The sequence below is a fragment of the Myotis daubentonii genome, chromosome 4 (genome assembly GCF_963259705.1).
Source record: "Myotis daubentonii chromosome 4, mMyoDau2.1, whole genome shotgun sequence".
Taxonomy (NCBI): domain Eukaryota; kingdom Metazoa; phylum Chordata; class Mammalia; order Chiroptera; family Vespertilionidae; genus Myotis; species Myotis daubentonii.
In genome coordinates, this window is record NC_081843.1 from 81,131,638 (window position 1) to 81,149,255 (window position 17,618).

The 17,618-nt window shown below is 43.7% G+C and overlaps 1 protein-coding gene across 1 annotated transcript in view; it reads left to right on the top strand.

Moving 5' to 3' along the window:
- CD180 (CD180 molecule) overlaps positions 1-13,567 on the top strand; it is a 17,121-nt gene extending 3,554 nt beyond the window's left edge. The window contains exons 2-3 of the mRNA XM_059694450.1: positions 6,834-7,000; positions 9,089-13,567. Coding sequence (XP_059550433.1) covers positions 6,834-7,000; positions 9,089-10,814 — 1,893 coding nt within the window. The 3' untranslated portion in view covers positions 10,815-13,567. The remainder of the gene's footprint in view (positions 1-6,833; positions 7,001-9,088) is intronic.
- The last annotated feature ends 4,051 nt before the right edge of the window (positions 13,568-17,618 follow it).

Below are 17,618 nucleotides of genomic sequence, written 5' to 3' on the forward strand. Positions count from 1 at the left end.
CACTGGGCAGGGGGTGCAGCCTCAGGTCCCCCAGTCCCGGTGCCAGGGCAGGGGGCATGGCCTCAGGTCCCCGGGTCAGGCCCCAGGTCCCCTGGCCCCAGCGCAAGGGCATAAGGGCGCGATGACCATTTGCATATTAGCTCTTTATTGTATAGGATTATAAATGATGCGGATAAAGAGGTATATAGAGCTGGGTCCAGAAGGGTCTGGACAGCAGGATCTTCTGTCCCCATGGAACTGAGGTACACCACCCTCCTGCCACATGAATGTATTTATCCACCTGGGAGGACTGTGCCCTCTTGGGAATGTTTTGTCTTGTTTGCAGAGAGTAATTGTTACTCTGGGATTTGGAAGCTCATCAAACTCTCCTTTTTCAAGAGTTCTTTTTTAAAAAAACTGAATATATTGTGGTGACATTGGTTAATAAAACTATACAGGTTTCAGGTTCCTAGTGATGAACAGAAACCCTTAATTTTAATGTAGCTGGATTTATTATTGGTGCTGTTCTTTCAGTGCCTTTCTGTCCTGTTTAAAAAATTTTTGCCTACTCAAGGCCATGAAGATATTATCCTATGATTTTTTCTAGGAGTTTTATTGTTTTGTATTTACTTCTATTTCTAGGTTTCACATTTAGATCTAAGATCCATCTGAAATTATTTTTTACATATGAAGTGAGGGAGGAGTCAAAGTGAATGTTTTAATAAATTTTTTTGTTTGAAAACATTTCAAATTTAGACAAGTTCTAGAAATAATACAATGAACACCTATCAACACTCCATGTAGAATCTTCCATTGCTAAATACTGTATGTTCTTTCTGTGTGAGTGTGTGAGTGTGTGTGTGTGTGTGTGTGTGTGTGTGTGTGTAACATGAGTAACAAAATTAGACCCATGACCAAGTCTTTGGAGGCTGACAAATATGTGAGGTGTAGCTGGAATTCAGTGTTCTGTGATTTGGATTCTGGGGACATTTTAGGTGTGCTCTTGACTAAAGGCTTGGGAGTGTAGGCATGCCTCCTCATTTCAAATGGGCTCATCTCAGCTGTTCTGTGCATTCAGAACCATGGTAGGAGGCAGTCCTTCAATCCTAGGTATGAGAAGGAGGGGTGTGTGCTTAGTAGAGCTTCTTTTTAGGAGAACTCCAAGTTCATAGATACAAAGGCTTCCTAATAGCTCTAGATCAGCGGTTCTCAACCTGTGGGTCGTGACCCCTTTGGCAGTCAAACAACCCTTTCACAGGGGTCGCCTAAGACCATCCTGCATATCAGATATTTACGTTACGATTCATAACAGTAGCAACATTAAAGTTATGAAGTAGCAACAAAAATAATTTTATGGTTGGGTCACAACATGAGGAACTGTATTTAAAGGGCCAGAAGGTTGAGAACCACTGCTCTAGACAATGGCATGCTGCTGTGATGATCCAGTGAAATACTAACTCCTCTTGGGAGTGCTAGACATACATTATTCAATTAATCCTCAGAGTTGGTCTGCAAAGAGGGTTATTGTCCTCCATTTACAGTTGGAGGGAAAGGAGGCTCAGAGAACACAGCTTGGACTTGAACCCAGGCAGTCTGACTGCAGACAAAGAGAAAATGAACTGCACACAATGGGAATGCCCTTTGTTCAGAGACTCAGATTGACAACAATGTTTTAGGATGGTGCCCTCTTGAGAATGTTTTATTTGCAGAGAGTAATTGTTACTCTAGGATTTGGCTCAGCCACATCACTATCTCTGGAAAAAGGAGTGGTTAATGGGGGTGGGCCAGGGTTCAGCCTCCCAGACTTCTTGTGGATGGGGGGAGCTGGGGGGAGGCCTAGCTGCTGTGTGTGCCAAGTACACAGATGAGCCATCCGTAAAGGTGGGAATTGGCACTAGAGTGAAACGCAAAGGATCTAAATTAGAAAATGATTTCAACACTTGTGAGAAGAGAAAATACAATGGGACCGGCAGGGAGTTAGAGATACAGCAGAAAGAAGCAAAATAAGATCCTGATTGAAAAAATGCAAATGAATGCCTGCAGGGAAAAGGGATTGCAAGCACGGATACAACACTTGGGAGCCCTGCTCGGTGTACAAGGCACGGCTCTGACACGAAGCTAGAGACAAAGTGGTTGGTGCAGGTCCCAGTGCACAGTGGTCCTGAGTAAATGCCCATGTTGTGGAATGGGGGTGACAGGGGCAGCTGTCCTCAATACCATGTAGCCTTGCACGGGCCTGCTAACTGCATTCACATCCAGAAGGGCACTATCTGAGGTGGAACCAACCAAAGCAGAAGGGTGAGAAAGCGACTTTGGAAGCTGACCTCATATGGAGATCTGGAGAATTAGGCTGGGTTTAGAGGAAGTGGTCATGTCTCCGGAGTGGTGGTGGGTATCTGTCTGGAAAAGCAACTGAACACGTGGCCCTGGTAGCCAGCCTGGCCCTGAGCAAAATGACAGTGGCCACACTGTATTTCTTCTCTGCACTCTGTCCTTTACTTCTGTTGCATTATCATTCTGCTGTCCTGAAATCCTCTGCTCTGCTTTCAGAATGCGCTCTCAAAAAGTTTTAATATGAGCCCTGGCTGGTGTTATTCAATGGTTAGAGCATCAGCCTGCACATGGAAGGGTTGTGGATTCACTCCCCACCCCCAGTCTGGGCCTGTGCAGGAGGCAACCAGTCAATGTCTCTCTCTCTCACATTGATGTTTCATGATTCTCTTTCTCTCTCTCTCTCTCTATCTCTATCTCTATCTCTATCTCTATCTCTCTCTCTCTCTCCCCTCCCCCCTCCCCATTCCCTCTCTCCCTCTTGCTTTCCCTCTCCATCCCTCCCTTCCATTCTCTCTGAAACGCAATCGGAAAAATATCCTCAGGTGAGGATTAAAAAAAAGTTTTGATATGAATCCTGACAGCCAGAAATACATAACTTCCCTGATGTAGTGTTTCTGCCCAAAATGTATAACCTGAATCAAATTATGAGGACAGGTAAAAACAAAAACAAAAACAAAAAAAACCCTAAATGTGGGACATCCTATAAACTATGAGCCTGTATTCGTTTTTTAAAAAAATCAATGCCATGAGAGCTCATGAAAGGCTGAAGAGTAGTCTCAGAGTAGAGGAGACTAAAGAGACAAGAAAAATAAATGCAATGTGTGATCCTGAATTGGAAAAGCAAAAATTACTATAATAGACAATATTAGGATTATTGGAAAAATTTGAAGATAATTTGAATATTATAAACTGTGTTGATAATAATATACATGAATGTTAAATATTATGAATTTTTGGTAATAGCACTGTGGTTGTATAAGAATATCCTTTTCCTTAAAAGATTTAGGGGAAAAGGGTCATGGCATCTGCAAATTACGCTCAAAAACAAAAAGAATGAGCCCTGGCCAAGTGGCTCAGTAGGTTGGAGCATCATCCCAGGCACCAAAAGGTTTCGGGCTCAATTTCCAGCCAGGGCTCATACCTAGGTTGCAGGTCCCATCCCCGTCAGGGCATGCACAGGAGGCAACTGATCGATGTTCCTCTCACATTGATGTTTCTCACTCTTTCTCTTCCTTCCTCTCTCTCTCTCAAATCAATAAAAACATATCCTCTGGTGAGGATTAAAAAAAAGAAAGAAGAATGAGTGTGCATGTGTGTGCATGCGTACACTGCCTTAGAGCAGGAGGAGTTTGGGCATCACCACCTGTAATATCGGAAATGGTAATTCTGACTGTACAGGAGAGTGAACATGAAAGCCAAAGAGAGGTCCGTGCATTCTTGAAATGTGTTTGCTTTTTAAATTCTCTTATAAGCTACAGTTCTTGCCATTTGCCTCTTTGTCCCAGGAATCAAAGGCAGTGTCTCCCTAACTAGAGAGGAATGTTATGGCCCGGGCTCCTGGTGGCTTCCCAATACACCTCCACAGTGTGAGATTCACTGGTCCCTGGATGCTCACTGGGTTCAAACTGAGCTCCTTCCTCCACGCGCCTCTCCTTTTGCTAGCAGCTCCCTCAGGCCACCGGCTCATAGAGCTCTGACTCAATCCTCAACTTCTCCAATCGCTTTAATGCAATAAAGTGCTTAGTAAAGCTCCAAGGAGGAGGAGTTTAGGTGTCGCAGGCACGTTTATAATCAGAAGGAGGGAATTGCCAGAGCGGAGCCTTTGGCTGTGGGGCCAGAATAGAGCAGCACGAATTGAGGAAAGGCCCCTTTCTCCACGTGTATATGGCATCAGCTAGGCCAATGGAGACCAGGAAAGAAAAATGCCCCCCCAAAGCTAATTGAATCTTAACAGCTACTGGGGCAAAAGCTGCATATCCATCTCCTCTCTGAGTCATCCATGTTCATGGGCACCAAAGAGGAGTCTAGCAACATGTGCTTTTCCCCATATGTATAACTAGTCAGCTAAATATAAGTTATCAACGCAAAGTATGCATTTCAAGGACATTAGGGGGATTTGTGGCAGTGCCTGGAGGGCTTTGGGCCTATAAAACGAAAAATGAATTACAAAGAAATACGAATACAGCATGTTCATCTGTGACCTTCATAATATTGTCACAATATGGAAGACACGGTGGTTTCTAGTAGGTGACTATGCTCACTGCAACTACAAAATGTGCACCACAAGCAGAGGCTGGAGCGAGAAAGCAAAAAGCAATTAAAGTGGCGGCATCTCTAAAACATCACGCTTCAGAGCAAAGAGAATGTGGGGACTCTTCTGCTTCCAGCTACGCAGGGCTGTGTGCAACTCACAGTAAGGAAAGCTGCTGGTCTCCAGTCTGATGGGCAGGTCTTCCCCAGGCCAGGGTGGTCTCCGAGGGGCCTCTAGTGAAACCACGGCATGGTCGGGGGAAAGGCAGGGTCTGAAAGGTTGGGTGAAACCACATGGTGCCGTAGAAGATCTGAAAAATGGCCCCCAAGTGCATTTTCCTTGGAGATTATTTCATAATAGACACCATCAGGTCTTTATACCTGCCCACTATGCTTTATCCTAAGGCATCATCCAAATAAACCATGACCCTGTAATTCTATAGACGTCTAACCAACCCCTTCCCATTTTTACCCAGTTGGTCCAAGATTTATAACTTGAGTTGGGGAACCTAACAAGCGGTTACTGGCAGATTTCTGAATACTTGACTCACTTGGGATGCAGGATCAGGCAGTGCTCTGGACTTATGTGCAGGGCTGTACCCCAAAAAACAGTAGTCTGTGGCTCCTGAGATCCAAAATAAATTCACACTTCAAGGCTGCACAGCCCCATGACCTAAAGTCTGTGCCACATTGCTAGCTCGTTTACACGTTATATTTAGAAAATTTCTTCTTTTTTTCACTTTTTTTAAATCCTCACCTGAGGATATTTTTCCATTGATTTTTAGAGAGTGTGGAAGAGAGAGGGAAAGACAGAGAGAAACATTGATGTGAGAGAAACACATGGATTGGTTGCCTCCTGCATGAGCCCTGACCAGGGTCCTGGACAGGAAGGAGCCTGCAACCAAGGTATGTGCCCTTGACCAGAATTGAATCAGGGATCCTCAGGCCGATGCTCTATCCACTGAGCCAAAGTGGCTAGGGCTAGAAAATTTCTAACCACATATACATAACTAGTTACTTACAAGGGATCTCTATGTATATATCACTCAACATTCAACAACCATCAACATTTTACCTGCTGATCTCATCTACCTATTCCTCTCCTCCCCTTTTGACAGAGTATTTGAAAGCAAATCTCAAACATTATATCACTTTATCCCTAAATACTTCAAAATGCATCTCAAAAATTAAGAACGTTTCTCTTATCATTAACAACATTTATAATTCTTTAGTAGTTCTAATATCCTGTCTACATTCAAAGTTCCTCGATACTCTATAAAAGTCTTTTCCTAAGTGCATTATTTGGACCAGGATCTAAACAAGGGCTACTCTATTATTTGTTGGTTATGTCTCTTAAATAGCTTTTACTTATGTCTCTTTTTTTACAAGAACAGTTTTCTGTCTCCTCCCACGCCCTCCCCTCTCCACTTCTGCCCACAGCATTCACATCCCATAAAGCAAAGTCAGTTGTTCTACAGAATGTCCTGGATTTGGGTAATTGCTACCTTGTGGTGCTGTTGAACTTAAATCCCCCACATCACTTATGGAAGTTAAGCCTAAAGTCATGGTTGGGTTCAAGCTTTAACTGGGGGAGAGGTGGGCGAGAATACCTCATAGGTGGTACTGTGTCCTTACATCACATCAGAAAGTGTGGATGTCTGGTTGTCTAATTTTGCTGATGCTAATCTAGAGTGATTTAAAACATTTTCAGGCATCCAAAATGAAACCTATGAAACAAAGTATATTCAAAGAAGTCTTGCTTCCATTCTTGCTCCTCTACCTGGTTCATCTCTCCCCTTCAAGACAACCAGTTTTGAGTTTTTCCCCCATGTTTTCTTTCTGCAAATATAATAAAATACACACATACCTATCTTACAGAAAAGATAGTATACAATACATTACATACTACATCCCATTTACCATCTATACTACATATGTACATTTGACACCTTGCTTTTTTCACCACACAATATACCTGGATATCACGCCCTATCAGTGTGTGGAAATCTCAGTCATTTCATTTTTCAGCTGCTGAAGGTTCCCTTTTGTGACTGTACCATGTTTTGTTCAATTAATCCCATAATGATGGATAAGCTGGGTATTGTCAATCTTCTAATATAAAAAATGCTTAAATGAATCATCTTATGCATGTCATATATACTTGGTAAAGACTCCTAGAAGTGGGATTGATGCTCAAAAAAATACCACATTCATAAATTTGCAATCAAATTATGAAGTCTGATATTAATTTACATTGTTTATCTCATCAGAAAGAAGCCAACAAAATATACAACTGTGAAAATTTAGGTCTCAGAGAGATTCCTGACACTCTACCAAACACAACAGAATTTTTGGAATTCAGTTTTAACTTCTTGCCTGCAATTCAGAACACAACTTTCTGCAGACTCACAAATCTAATCTTTTTGGATTTAACCAGGTATGTATCGGAGTTCCCTACATGCACTGATGTTTTACTTAGGGAAAAGCACAACTTGCGTTCCAAGTGCATCCAGGACCTTTGGGGGCACAGGGACCGTCAGCTTATCCTGTGTGTGTACCTCTCCCATGAAATAGTTTTATGCAGGTGCAATGTAATTAAACAAACAAACAAACAAACAATCAATGGAGTAGAAAGGAAATTGTCGAACTAGACTGGCTCAGTCATGCTGCTTAAGTTCTAAGGAATAATGATAATAAAACTGAAAACAAAGCTTACAAATATAGCAGATCAGTTTTAATATTTTTTCTTTCATCAGACTGTTGATTTTTACTATTTTCTTTAAATATGTGAAACTTGTTTGATATAAATATATTTATCATATGTTCTGATACTATATAATGCATTTTCTATATTCTTTATATATCATATATATTATCAAATACATGATAATTCTTATATCAGCTTTTTTAACCTAATTCCATAGACTTTTAAATTATTATTATTTTTTGCTGACTTTGGCTAATGTGTTTCCCTTATGTGTTTATTGAATTTTTATTTTGAGCTCATTTATCTTTTGGAAATATGTGTAAATCTTTGTTTAAAATGCTTTCCTGGAATTAAATAATACCAATGAATTGTTAATATTTCTATATGTGACAATGGCATTTGGCTATTGAAAATAAGCCTCAATGTTTTTTTGCAGATGCCTACTCAAATATGTATGGGATAGCTAAAATTTGCTTTAAAACAATTCAGGAGATAGAGTTGGGACTAGATGAAGCAGAAAGCATATGTGGCAAAATCTTGAGAATTACTGCATCTGTGTGATAGATGTATGAAGGTTTATTATATTTTTCTCTTTGCTTTTATGTAAAGTTGAAAGTTTTCCTTATTAAAATTTAAGTACACCGATCTGGAAAAGTTTTCTATTTCCTTCTGCCAGTTACCTGGAGTTACTGCCATCCTGGAACAACTTCAAACTTTCAAACCCAATTTTCCACTTGGGTTTCTTTGGGGAGGTCTGCAGAGGTGGCATAAACCATGCCACAGGACTCCTGAGTAGAAGCTTATGGTTAGGGGATCTCAGAGGAGAGTCTTTCCTTGTTATTGTTGTCCTTATTCCATTCAGAGCCAAGGCCAAGACAAACACATATCCCGAGGTCTCCCTCTGTGAGCTTCTTTTTTAAGGTCACCCACTGAAGGATCCCTTTTGAGGGTCATGGTAATGAGCAGGTTTTTGAGAGGACCTCCTAGCCTATCCCCAAGATTTGTCTTCTGCCACTGACACATGTGGCTCGTTAAAAGCCAGGCTCTAGGCTACTAGGGACTTACAGATATTGGCAGATGTGGCAAAGCTAGCTCTAGGGCTCACTTGCTGCTATGGATTCAGACTTCCTTTCCACAATTCATTTCTAAGGAATTCCCCTTGACCTTGAGGGTAGGTGTGTTGTATATGTGTGTGTACTGTCCAATATCATTAGGTTCAGTACCAGTAGGGGTGTCTTTTCAGCTCTAGTGTTGCATATATCTATGGAGTAGAAATGCACTCATCACCATTCTACAAAGTAATCATTATTTCTATACTTTATAGATGAAAAAATAGAGGTTGAAAAAAGTTGTAACTTAACCAGGACGACACAGATTCCTATGTAAATATCATTACTATGCATTCTATATAACACACGCGCACACACACATACATATATATCATATATATTATGCTTTATATGTAACATTTTCTATTACTTAAAATAGTAAATAATAGTTTGATTTTTTTTTTCAACAAGCAAACCACTAATTGTTCTCTAGGTTCCAAACACAAACTTCTTACAGTTTAACCTAAAGGGGCAAGATATTTGGGGGGTGGGGGGGAAACTAAATTAGTGTGTTTAGAATTGAGGCTAGTTATTAATTCAAGAGGCCACGTGTAGCTACTGAAGAATGTTTTTCATGTTTTACTTTGAATGACAATGTACACTGTTTTTACTATACACAAACCATGACTTTTTAAATGTAGCTCACGGTGACAGAATGTCTTCTGCTTTTTTCTAATTAGTTATTGTTAAATACTATTACCTTTTCAAGGTGCCAGATCAATTGGATACATGAAGACACTTTTCAAAGCCATCACCAATTGGACACCCTTGTGCTGACTGGAAATCCCCTGATATTCATGGCCGAGACATCCCTCCTCGGGCCCAGGGTGCTGAAGCACCTTTTCTTAATCCAAACGGGAATATCCAATCTCGAGTTTATCCCAGTGCACAATCTGGAAAACTTGGAAAGTTTGTATCTTGGAAGCAACCATATTTCCTCCATGAAGTTCCCAGGAAACTTCCCAACACAGAATCTGAAGGTTCTGGATTTTCAGAATAATGCTCTCCACTTCCTCTCTCGTGAAGACCTGAACACTCTGGGGGCCACCAACCTCAGCCTCAACCTCGATAGCAATGACATTAAAGGCATGGAGCCTGGGGCTTTCCATGCAAAAGTCTTCCAAAGTCTGCGATTCGGAGGGACGCTTGACGTGTCTGTCATATTGAAAGGTCTACAGAACTCTACTACTCGGTCTCTCTGGCTGGGGACATACGAGGACACTGAGAGCCAGGACCTGACTCCAGCCATGCTCGAGGGACTCTGTGAAATGTCTGTGGAGAGCATCAGCCTGCGCAAGTACCATTTCTCTGACTTGTCAGCTACCACATTTCGGTGCTTCACGCGCCTCCGGGAATTGGACCTGACGGCAACTCACTTGAGAGAGTTACCCTCTGGGATTCAGGGTATGAACTCGCTCAGGAAATTAGTTCTCAATGTAAATCATTTTGAGCAATTGTGTCAAATCAATGCTGCCAGTTTCCCAGCACTCACAGACCTCTCTATCAAAGGCAACCTGGGGGTACTTGACCTCGGTGCTGGGTGTTTGGAAAAACTAGCAAATCTCCGGAGACTTGATTTAAGCCACAATGGCATAAAGGCTTCTGACTGCTGCAATCTGCCGCTCAAAGGCCTGCACCACTTGCAGTACCTAAACCTGAGCTACGCTGTGTCCATGGGTCTCCGGCGTCAGGCATTTCAAGAGAGTCCTAAGCTGGAAGTCCTGGATTTGGCATTTACTCACCTGACTGTTATGGCGTCACAAAGTCCTTTCCAAAACCTCCCGCTCCTGCAGGTCCTGAATCTCTCCCACTGCCTCCTCGACGCCAGCAATCAGCACCTGCTGGAAGGCCTGGAGGGTCTCCGGCACCTGAATTTACAGGGAAATAGATTTCAAGATGGGAGACTCTCCAAGACCAACCTTCTTCAGACAGTAGCCGGCTTGGAGGTGCTGATTTTATCCTCCTGTGAGCTCCTCTCTATAGAACAGCAGGCCTTCCACAGCCTTGGGAATGTGACTCACATAGACTTAAGCCACAACAGCCTGACAGAAAACAGCATCGATGCTCTTGGCCACCTGAAGGGGCTCTACCTCAACCTGGCCACCAACAGCATTCAAATCATCCCACCCCGTCTCCTCCCCATCTTGTCCCAGCAGAGCACCATTAATTTAAGTCACAACCCTCTGGACTGCACTTGCTCAAATGTTCGTTTCATAACCTGGTACAGAGAAAACCTGCACAAACTCGAGGACGTGGAGGAGACAGTGTGTGCGAACCCCCCATCTTTAAGGGGAGTCAAGCTGTCTGAGGTCGAGCTGTCCTGTGGGATTACGGCCGTGGGCATTTTTTTTCTCGTGGTATTTTTATTCTTGTTCACCATCCTGCTCATTTTTGCAGTTAAATTCCTCCTTAGGTGGAAATACCAGCACATTTAGTGCTGAAGATGTTTAGAGATGGCAAATAAATGTGTTTGGCCGAATTGCCCCAAATAGAGAGACTGTTGTCTGTTAGGGGCCAGATTTGACAGATTGGTCCCTGGCGCCGGGCAGGGATTTTCTGTGTTTTTCTGAGCCCCGGGACTAATGACACTCCCCCTGGAAAGTAAATGAGGGACAGATGCAGCTGTGAGAAACACCCAGCCATCTCCTCACATGGAAGTGGGTGGAAGTAGAGGGAGGACCTGTGGCAGGGCAAGGCCCAGGCAGTCACCCAGAGGAGGGCACCTCCCTCCCACTCCTGGACACCCTTCGGAGCACCTCCCACCTTGACCCTAAAGGGAGACCACCAACGCCCACAACCTGGAAGCTCTGAGGACCCCCGCTCCCAACTCTCCCTTGCACCGTTGGGGCACTGTGCTTGGGTCTGAGTTCCCAGTAATGTAGCTGTTTGGGGAACTTGTTGTGGATAAAGTCTTAATGTTCATTTTAAATGAAAAAGAGGAAACAATGAATTTAGAAGAAGAGGCTGAGAACTGAACCTTACCATCAAATGGACTCCATTAATCTCCCTAATCCTTAGGTGTCTGCAGTCTCTACAAATGCCACTAGGATGCAAATAGCTACAGAAAAAAAAATGACATCCTCCCCCCGCTCCTCCCTTCCCCAGGGTTTAGGGTTTTTGCTACATTGGCCAGCTCACCTGCAAGCAAGCCCCTGCAGCCAACCAGGTGCCTCACTGTTTGGTTACAGAGCCCAACTCCCAGGTGGGCTGTGGTGCAAGTACGCTTCTCATGTGGAGGCCGGTCCTTCAAAGAGTCTTTCCCACAGGAATCGTGAGATAAATGGTGGTTTGCCTTCCAGGCCAGCTCTCAAATGCCGATTCACCTGGGACAGCAATTGAGATAACACATTTACAATGAAGACCAGTGGGAGAAAGCAGCTCCGTATGCCAGCTGTCTGTCAAGAGCACAATAAGCTGGCTCAGTGAGTAGTTTCTGTTGAGGCTGGGGTGTCAGTAAAGATAGTACCAGTGACACAGAGGGGACAGGACCACTGAATACGATAGAGGAAGAGGACATGGAAGCTCCAGTGTGATGACCTGGGCCTCCCCAAGGCCCAAAGAGTCACCCTCCTGCAGGGCTCGCTCTCTGAAGTCTGCATGGATGGACAGGGTAGCCCTTGTACTCCGGTGCTGCATTTATAGGGCCTTGATTAAGTTCTATAACCAGTTGTAGGCTTGCAATGGTAACTTATAGTTATGAAATTCTGATTGGATATCAAAGGAAAATTTGAGTGATATCTAATTTGAATTGTTTGGCCCTTAGGCTGAGGGCATAGTAGTGAGACACAATAACAGAGTAGAAACTTGGGAACTAACTCCTTTTCACTTGTACATGCCCAGAAACAGCAGGAAAGACAAGGGAATAGTGAAGTGAAGTCACAAATCTTCACTGAAAAGCCTCAGTAGTCTTAGGGGGTATTTCGTACTACACAGGAGGCCAAGTTTTCCCACTGGTTCCTGGTTAGGGACACAAGGCAGGAGCTAGGGTAAGGTGAGTGAGGCCTTTGCCTTGGGTGCAAAATTTAAGGGAGAACCAAGTTATTTACCATGAATAGCCACGATCTGGAAACAGCCCAACTGCCCATCAGTAGATGAGCTGATAAAATGCTGTAGAACATTTATACCCTGGAATACCACGTGGCTGTAAAAAAGAAGGATCTCTTACCTTTTGCAACAGCCTGGATGGACCTAGGGATTATTATGCTAAGTGAAACAAGCCAGTCAGAGAAAGACAAGTACCATATGATCTCACTCATTTGTGCAATCTAATGAATAAAATAAACTGATGAACAAAATAAAAACAGAGTCATGGATACGTGGAACAGACTGATGCTGTCAGAGGGGACAGGGAGAGGAGGACTAGATGAAGGAAGGTGAAGGGATTAGCCAAACAACATATATGCATAACCCACAGATGCAGACAACAGTGTAGTGACAGCCAGAGGGAAGGGGGCTAGGGGCTGGGTGGAATAGGCAAAGGGGCAAAAATAGAGACATCTAATAAAGGAAAAAAAAATAAGGGAGAACCAAAAAACTCAGTGATCAAGACAAAAATATTAGTACAATATTTTAAAAACTTTAAGTTAATGCAAAAATAATTGATGGTAAAACATTAAAATTTTAAACAAGCCCTGGCCGGGTAACTCAGTTGGTTAGAGCTTTGTCCCGATGTGCCAAGTTGCAGGTTCAGTCCCTAGTCAGGGCACACAAAAGAATCAACCAGCCCTAACCAGTTTGACTTAGTGGATAGAGCATCTGCCTGCAGACTGAAGGGTCCCAGGTTCGAGTCCGGTCAAGGGCATGTACCTTGGTTGCAGGCACATCCCCAGTAGGGGTTGTGCAGGAGGCAGCTGATTGATGTTTCTCTCTCATCGATGTTTCTAACTCTCTATCCCTCTCCCTTCTTCTCTGCAAAAATAAATAAAATATTAAAAAAGAAGAAAAAGAATCAACCAATGAATGCATAAATAAGTGGAATAATGAATCAATATCTATCTCCCTCCCTCTCTAAAAAAATCAAGAAATAAAAATTAAAAAAAATTAAACAAAGACAGGATCCATAACAGTGCCATGATGATCCATGAAAAGAAAAGGGAAAAATTAGTAATACCAGTCTTGCCTTTGTTTCAAATGTTGATATTTTGTTCACTGTGGCTACTTTGCATTAGTTTTTATTTTTTTAAGGTTGCATTAAAACATTATTTATCTTCATTACTGAGTTTTTGGTGCCCCCCTTAAATTTTGTGCCCAAGGTGGGTGCCTCACTCACCTCCCCACTCCTGCCTGAGGATTGGTGAGAAGTGGGATTCCCTTCGAACTCCAGGCTGCAGTTTCCTGAGGGCCTAGCTGGCACACTCTCTCAGGATGCATCTCCTTCCCCTTACATCCTGGAAGCAGAGAGGTGTTCAAGATCTCCCATCGTGTTCCTCCTTTAGCTAACTTCCATTAACTCCTGAGTTCAAAGGCATCTCTCCATCAAAGCCAAGACAGGTGCAGAGACGAATGGGTACCAAACCCTCTGAGCCCCAGGTGCCTGGGGAGGTGCCAGGAGGGTGGGCAAGCACAGCATACTCTGCCAATGAAATGAATCATCACACAATTAACTGCTTTAATGATCTTGAATATCAGCATTTGGGAGAACAGGTGTCTGAGAGGGGAGGTTTCCTCAGCTTCCCCAGGAAGCATTTGAGAGGCAATTATTTAAGGACGGGTGTCAAAGGAGAATGTGCCTGAAGATATGAGGACATTGAGACACATGCCTGAGCCGTCTTTATTTCTTCAGGGGCCTAGGATGGTGGGGCATCCTTCTGAGAGGGCCAATCAGAGCCACATCCGGGTTGGTATGAGTCTGAAGTCTGGCAGCCCCTGGAGCAGGTTGTCCTTGAGTTTCGGGCTCAGAGGGACCTAATGTGGAAGTGGGCGTGGCTGCCTCGGCCAGGCTCCAGGTGTGCAGAGCAGGCGCTCCTCCAGGCAGCTGCCCAGCTGCTGCCACAGGGAAGGTCTCTTCTTCTGGGCCCTGGGGCGGCACTGGTTTAGAAAGGTCAGGCCTCTCACTCTCCAAAGTGGGAGAGAGCCTCCTGATGGGCACACCACCCGGCTGCCACTCTCCTGCAGGAGCCATTCACCTTGGCGTATCTAGGCAGGAATGTGGTACAACTCATAGCTGTTTCGTTGTGTTATGTTCATTTGTTTGTAAGATGAGGAGCTCTGGAAACTTTGGGAAATATTTCTGGTGGTGACCATGAAGATGCAAACGGTACGCTGCTCACTGGCAGCTCCCTCCCTCTCTCTTGTTTTTCTTTCCTTGATGTCTCTTCCCCTCCTTCCTTCCTTTTTTCCTTCTCTCCCACTATGCTTCCTTACTTTGTTATTTCCTTCTTTCCATCAGAGAGTACAGAAGTCCACACGCTAGGAATCCAGGCTAAGGTTGCACCAACCCACTGCGTCCCCTGTGTACTCCAACAAATGTAAGCTTTTTCCTGCCTCAAGGCTATCAGCAGCAGCCAGGAAATACTCTTGGCTAACCTGCCACCCCATAGCCCACCGTCACACATGATATGTAATGTGTAACTTGGGAAAACCAAAGCATCCTAATGTGAATTGCATCACCTTAAAGACTAGAGCAGCGGTTCTCAACCTGTGGGTTGCGACCCCTTTGGGGGTCGAACGACCCTTTCACAGGGGTCACCTAAGACCATCGGAAAACACATATATAATTACATATTGTTTTTGTGATTGATCACTATACTTTAATTATGTTCAATTTGTAACAATGAAATTGGGGGTCACCACACCATGAGGAACTGTATTAAAGGGTCGCGGCATTAGGAAGGTTGAGAACCACTGGACTAGAGGGTCCCAAGCCCTAGCAAACACACCTGCCCATCTTGCTTGCATTCACCAGGCCCTCGCCCCTCCATGTGGTGTAACTTGCTGCTCCATCACTGCACACTGATCTGAGGCTCCGTGATACTCTGTTTTAAGCAACAGTAAATTCACCTGACAAAGTCAGGAAGGGAGCTTTTTGATGGCTGCTGTCAGTTTTATTGCTTTATCCTGGTTACTGGATAGAATCTGTAGACACGGTGTGTTTATTGGTTTTATGTATCACGTGTTGCTGCTGCTCTGACAAGGCAGTCCTATAAAAATGTGTTATTATTGCATGTTGTAGCTCAGTGAGCTGACTCTGCATTTCAAAGTGTACTGAAGCAAATAGCATTGAAGTCCATAAAAACTGACTGGCCTCCATCACAGAGGACCTTGTGTGGGCTGCGACTCCCACAATCTGGGCACAAATGTTCCCCCTGCCAAGCTGGCAGCCATCGCTGCTACCTGGACACAGCGCTGACCTGTGAAACTTCAACACAGGAAATGGTCGCATCATTCCTTCTGATTCAATTCTCCCATACGTGCTGTTTCCAATTTTCAAGTTTACAAAAGTATGTCAGAAATGGCTTTTTAATGTTTTATATATATTAGTATACGATGCAGGAGGGTAGCTGACGCTGTTTTCTATCTGCTCTGAATGCTGAAGGGAATATTAACTTGAATTACATCAAGAGAAGATGTGATTAGTTCTAAGCGAGACATGGCTGGGGGTGCTGGATGTCGACTGGAAACAAGTGCCTGATGAGTTCAGAGTTAGACTGTCTAACTCAGCGATGGCGAACCTTTTGAGCTCGGTGTGTCAGCATTTTGAAAAACCCTAACTTAACTCTGGTGCCGTGCCACATATAGAAATTTTTTGATATTTGCAACCATAGTAAAACAAAGATGTATATTTTTGATATTTATTTTATATATTTAAATGCCATTTAACAAAGAAAAATCAACCCAAAAAAATGAGTTCGCGTGTCACCTCTGACACGCATGTCAAGGTTCGCCATCACTGGGAAGGCTGCAGGGGAATGGACCAAACAGTGGGGCTCCCAGATAATGATTTATCACCAGAATCACCTGGCCGGTCCTTTACAAAACAGATTCCCATGCCCCACCCAGATTTTGGGATTCCGTTAGACTGGGGTTGGCCTGGGACTCTCAGCCTAATGATTTCATGTAATATCTTTCCCTAATCTGAATTTGATCCAAAAAAAAACCCAGAAGCATGTGTTAGGCTTACCTGAGTCAAAAGAGCTGAAGAAGATCCACATTCTCTAAGAGGAAATGTCCTAACAAAAGGGAAAAGAGGACTGAGGAGCCTTGGAACCCAAAGGTGAGACCTGCTGGGCAGGTAGTTTGCTCATCTCCTGGGCCTCACTGCCAGGCCACAGGCTCTGCTCCTGAACTGGCCTGCTCTGCCACACACACTTCCCCCTTCGGCCCAGCTCATCACAATTGTAAATAATATATTAAATACTGTGGGTCTTGAAAAAGGGAAGAACTTATGTACAGATTATTTTCAAAAGCCATCATTTCCCATTTGAGATTACATAGTGAACTTCATTGAATGTCCTCTTGTGATTCCCCCGTTCTCTAGGTAATATTCCTTAAGTACTTGACTGTTCAAGACATCCTACAAAGGTGAGCAGAGGGCAGGGGCTGCTGGAGCATCCATCTGTCTTTTCCTTTTCCCTTCACGTTGGTTCATGGGCTTTCTAAGCATCTTGGGTCTCCCTTTTCCTCTTTCTCTTGTCCTTGGGAACAACCTGATATCCAACAATAGATCAATGGTTAGATAAATAGGGGATACTCTGAACAAATGGGGAGGCATTCCATGTTCTTAGGTGGGATAACATTATAAACATGTTGATTCTACTAGAAAATAGGGAAATATAAGTTAAAATGAGATAAAGTTTTGTATCTATTATCCTGGCAAAAAGAGAAAGCTGGGGAATAGTGCAGGGGTGGTGGGGGGTATAGGAACTGCATGCACTGCTTCTGGGTACAGTCTGGAGCAGCCACTAAGACCACGTAGCAATAATTAGTCAAATTAAATTCATGATCCACAAATTCTGTTGAGGGCATATACCCAAGAAAGTTTCACATTTCCAGTATGCTATTCAGTGCAGCACTATTTATGGAGAGGGGAATTCCAACTTGAGTGTTCATCACTAGGAAAATGGACAGGTAGAATGTGGAAGACACCCTCCATGGGGTATAAGAGTAGTTAGTAGCAATGGGTTCAGTATGGCTATAGCAGCGTAACGGAATCTTAAACACACAGTGTTGGGGGAAGTCATTGAGGGGATGTGACCGCCAGTTGACCCACAAGCTGTACCCTGACAACTGGAGGAGCCTCA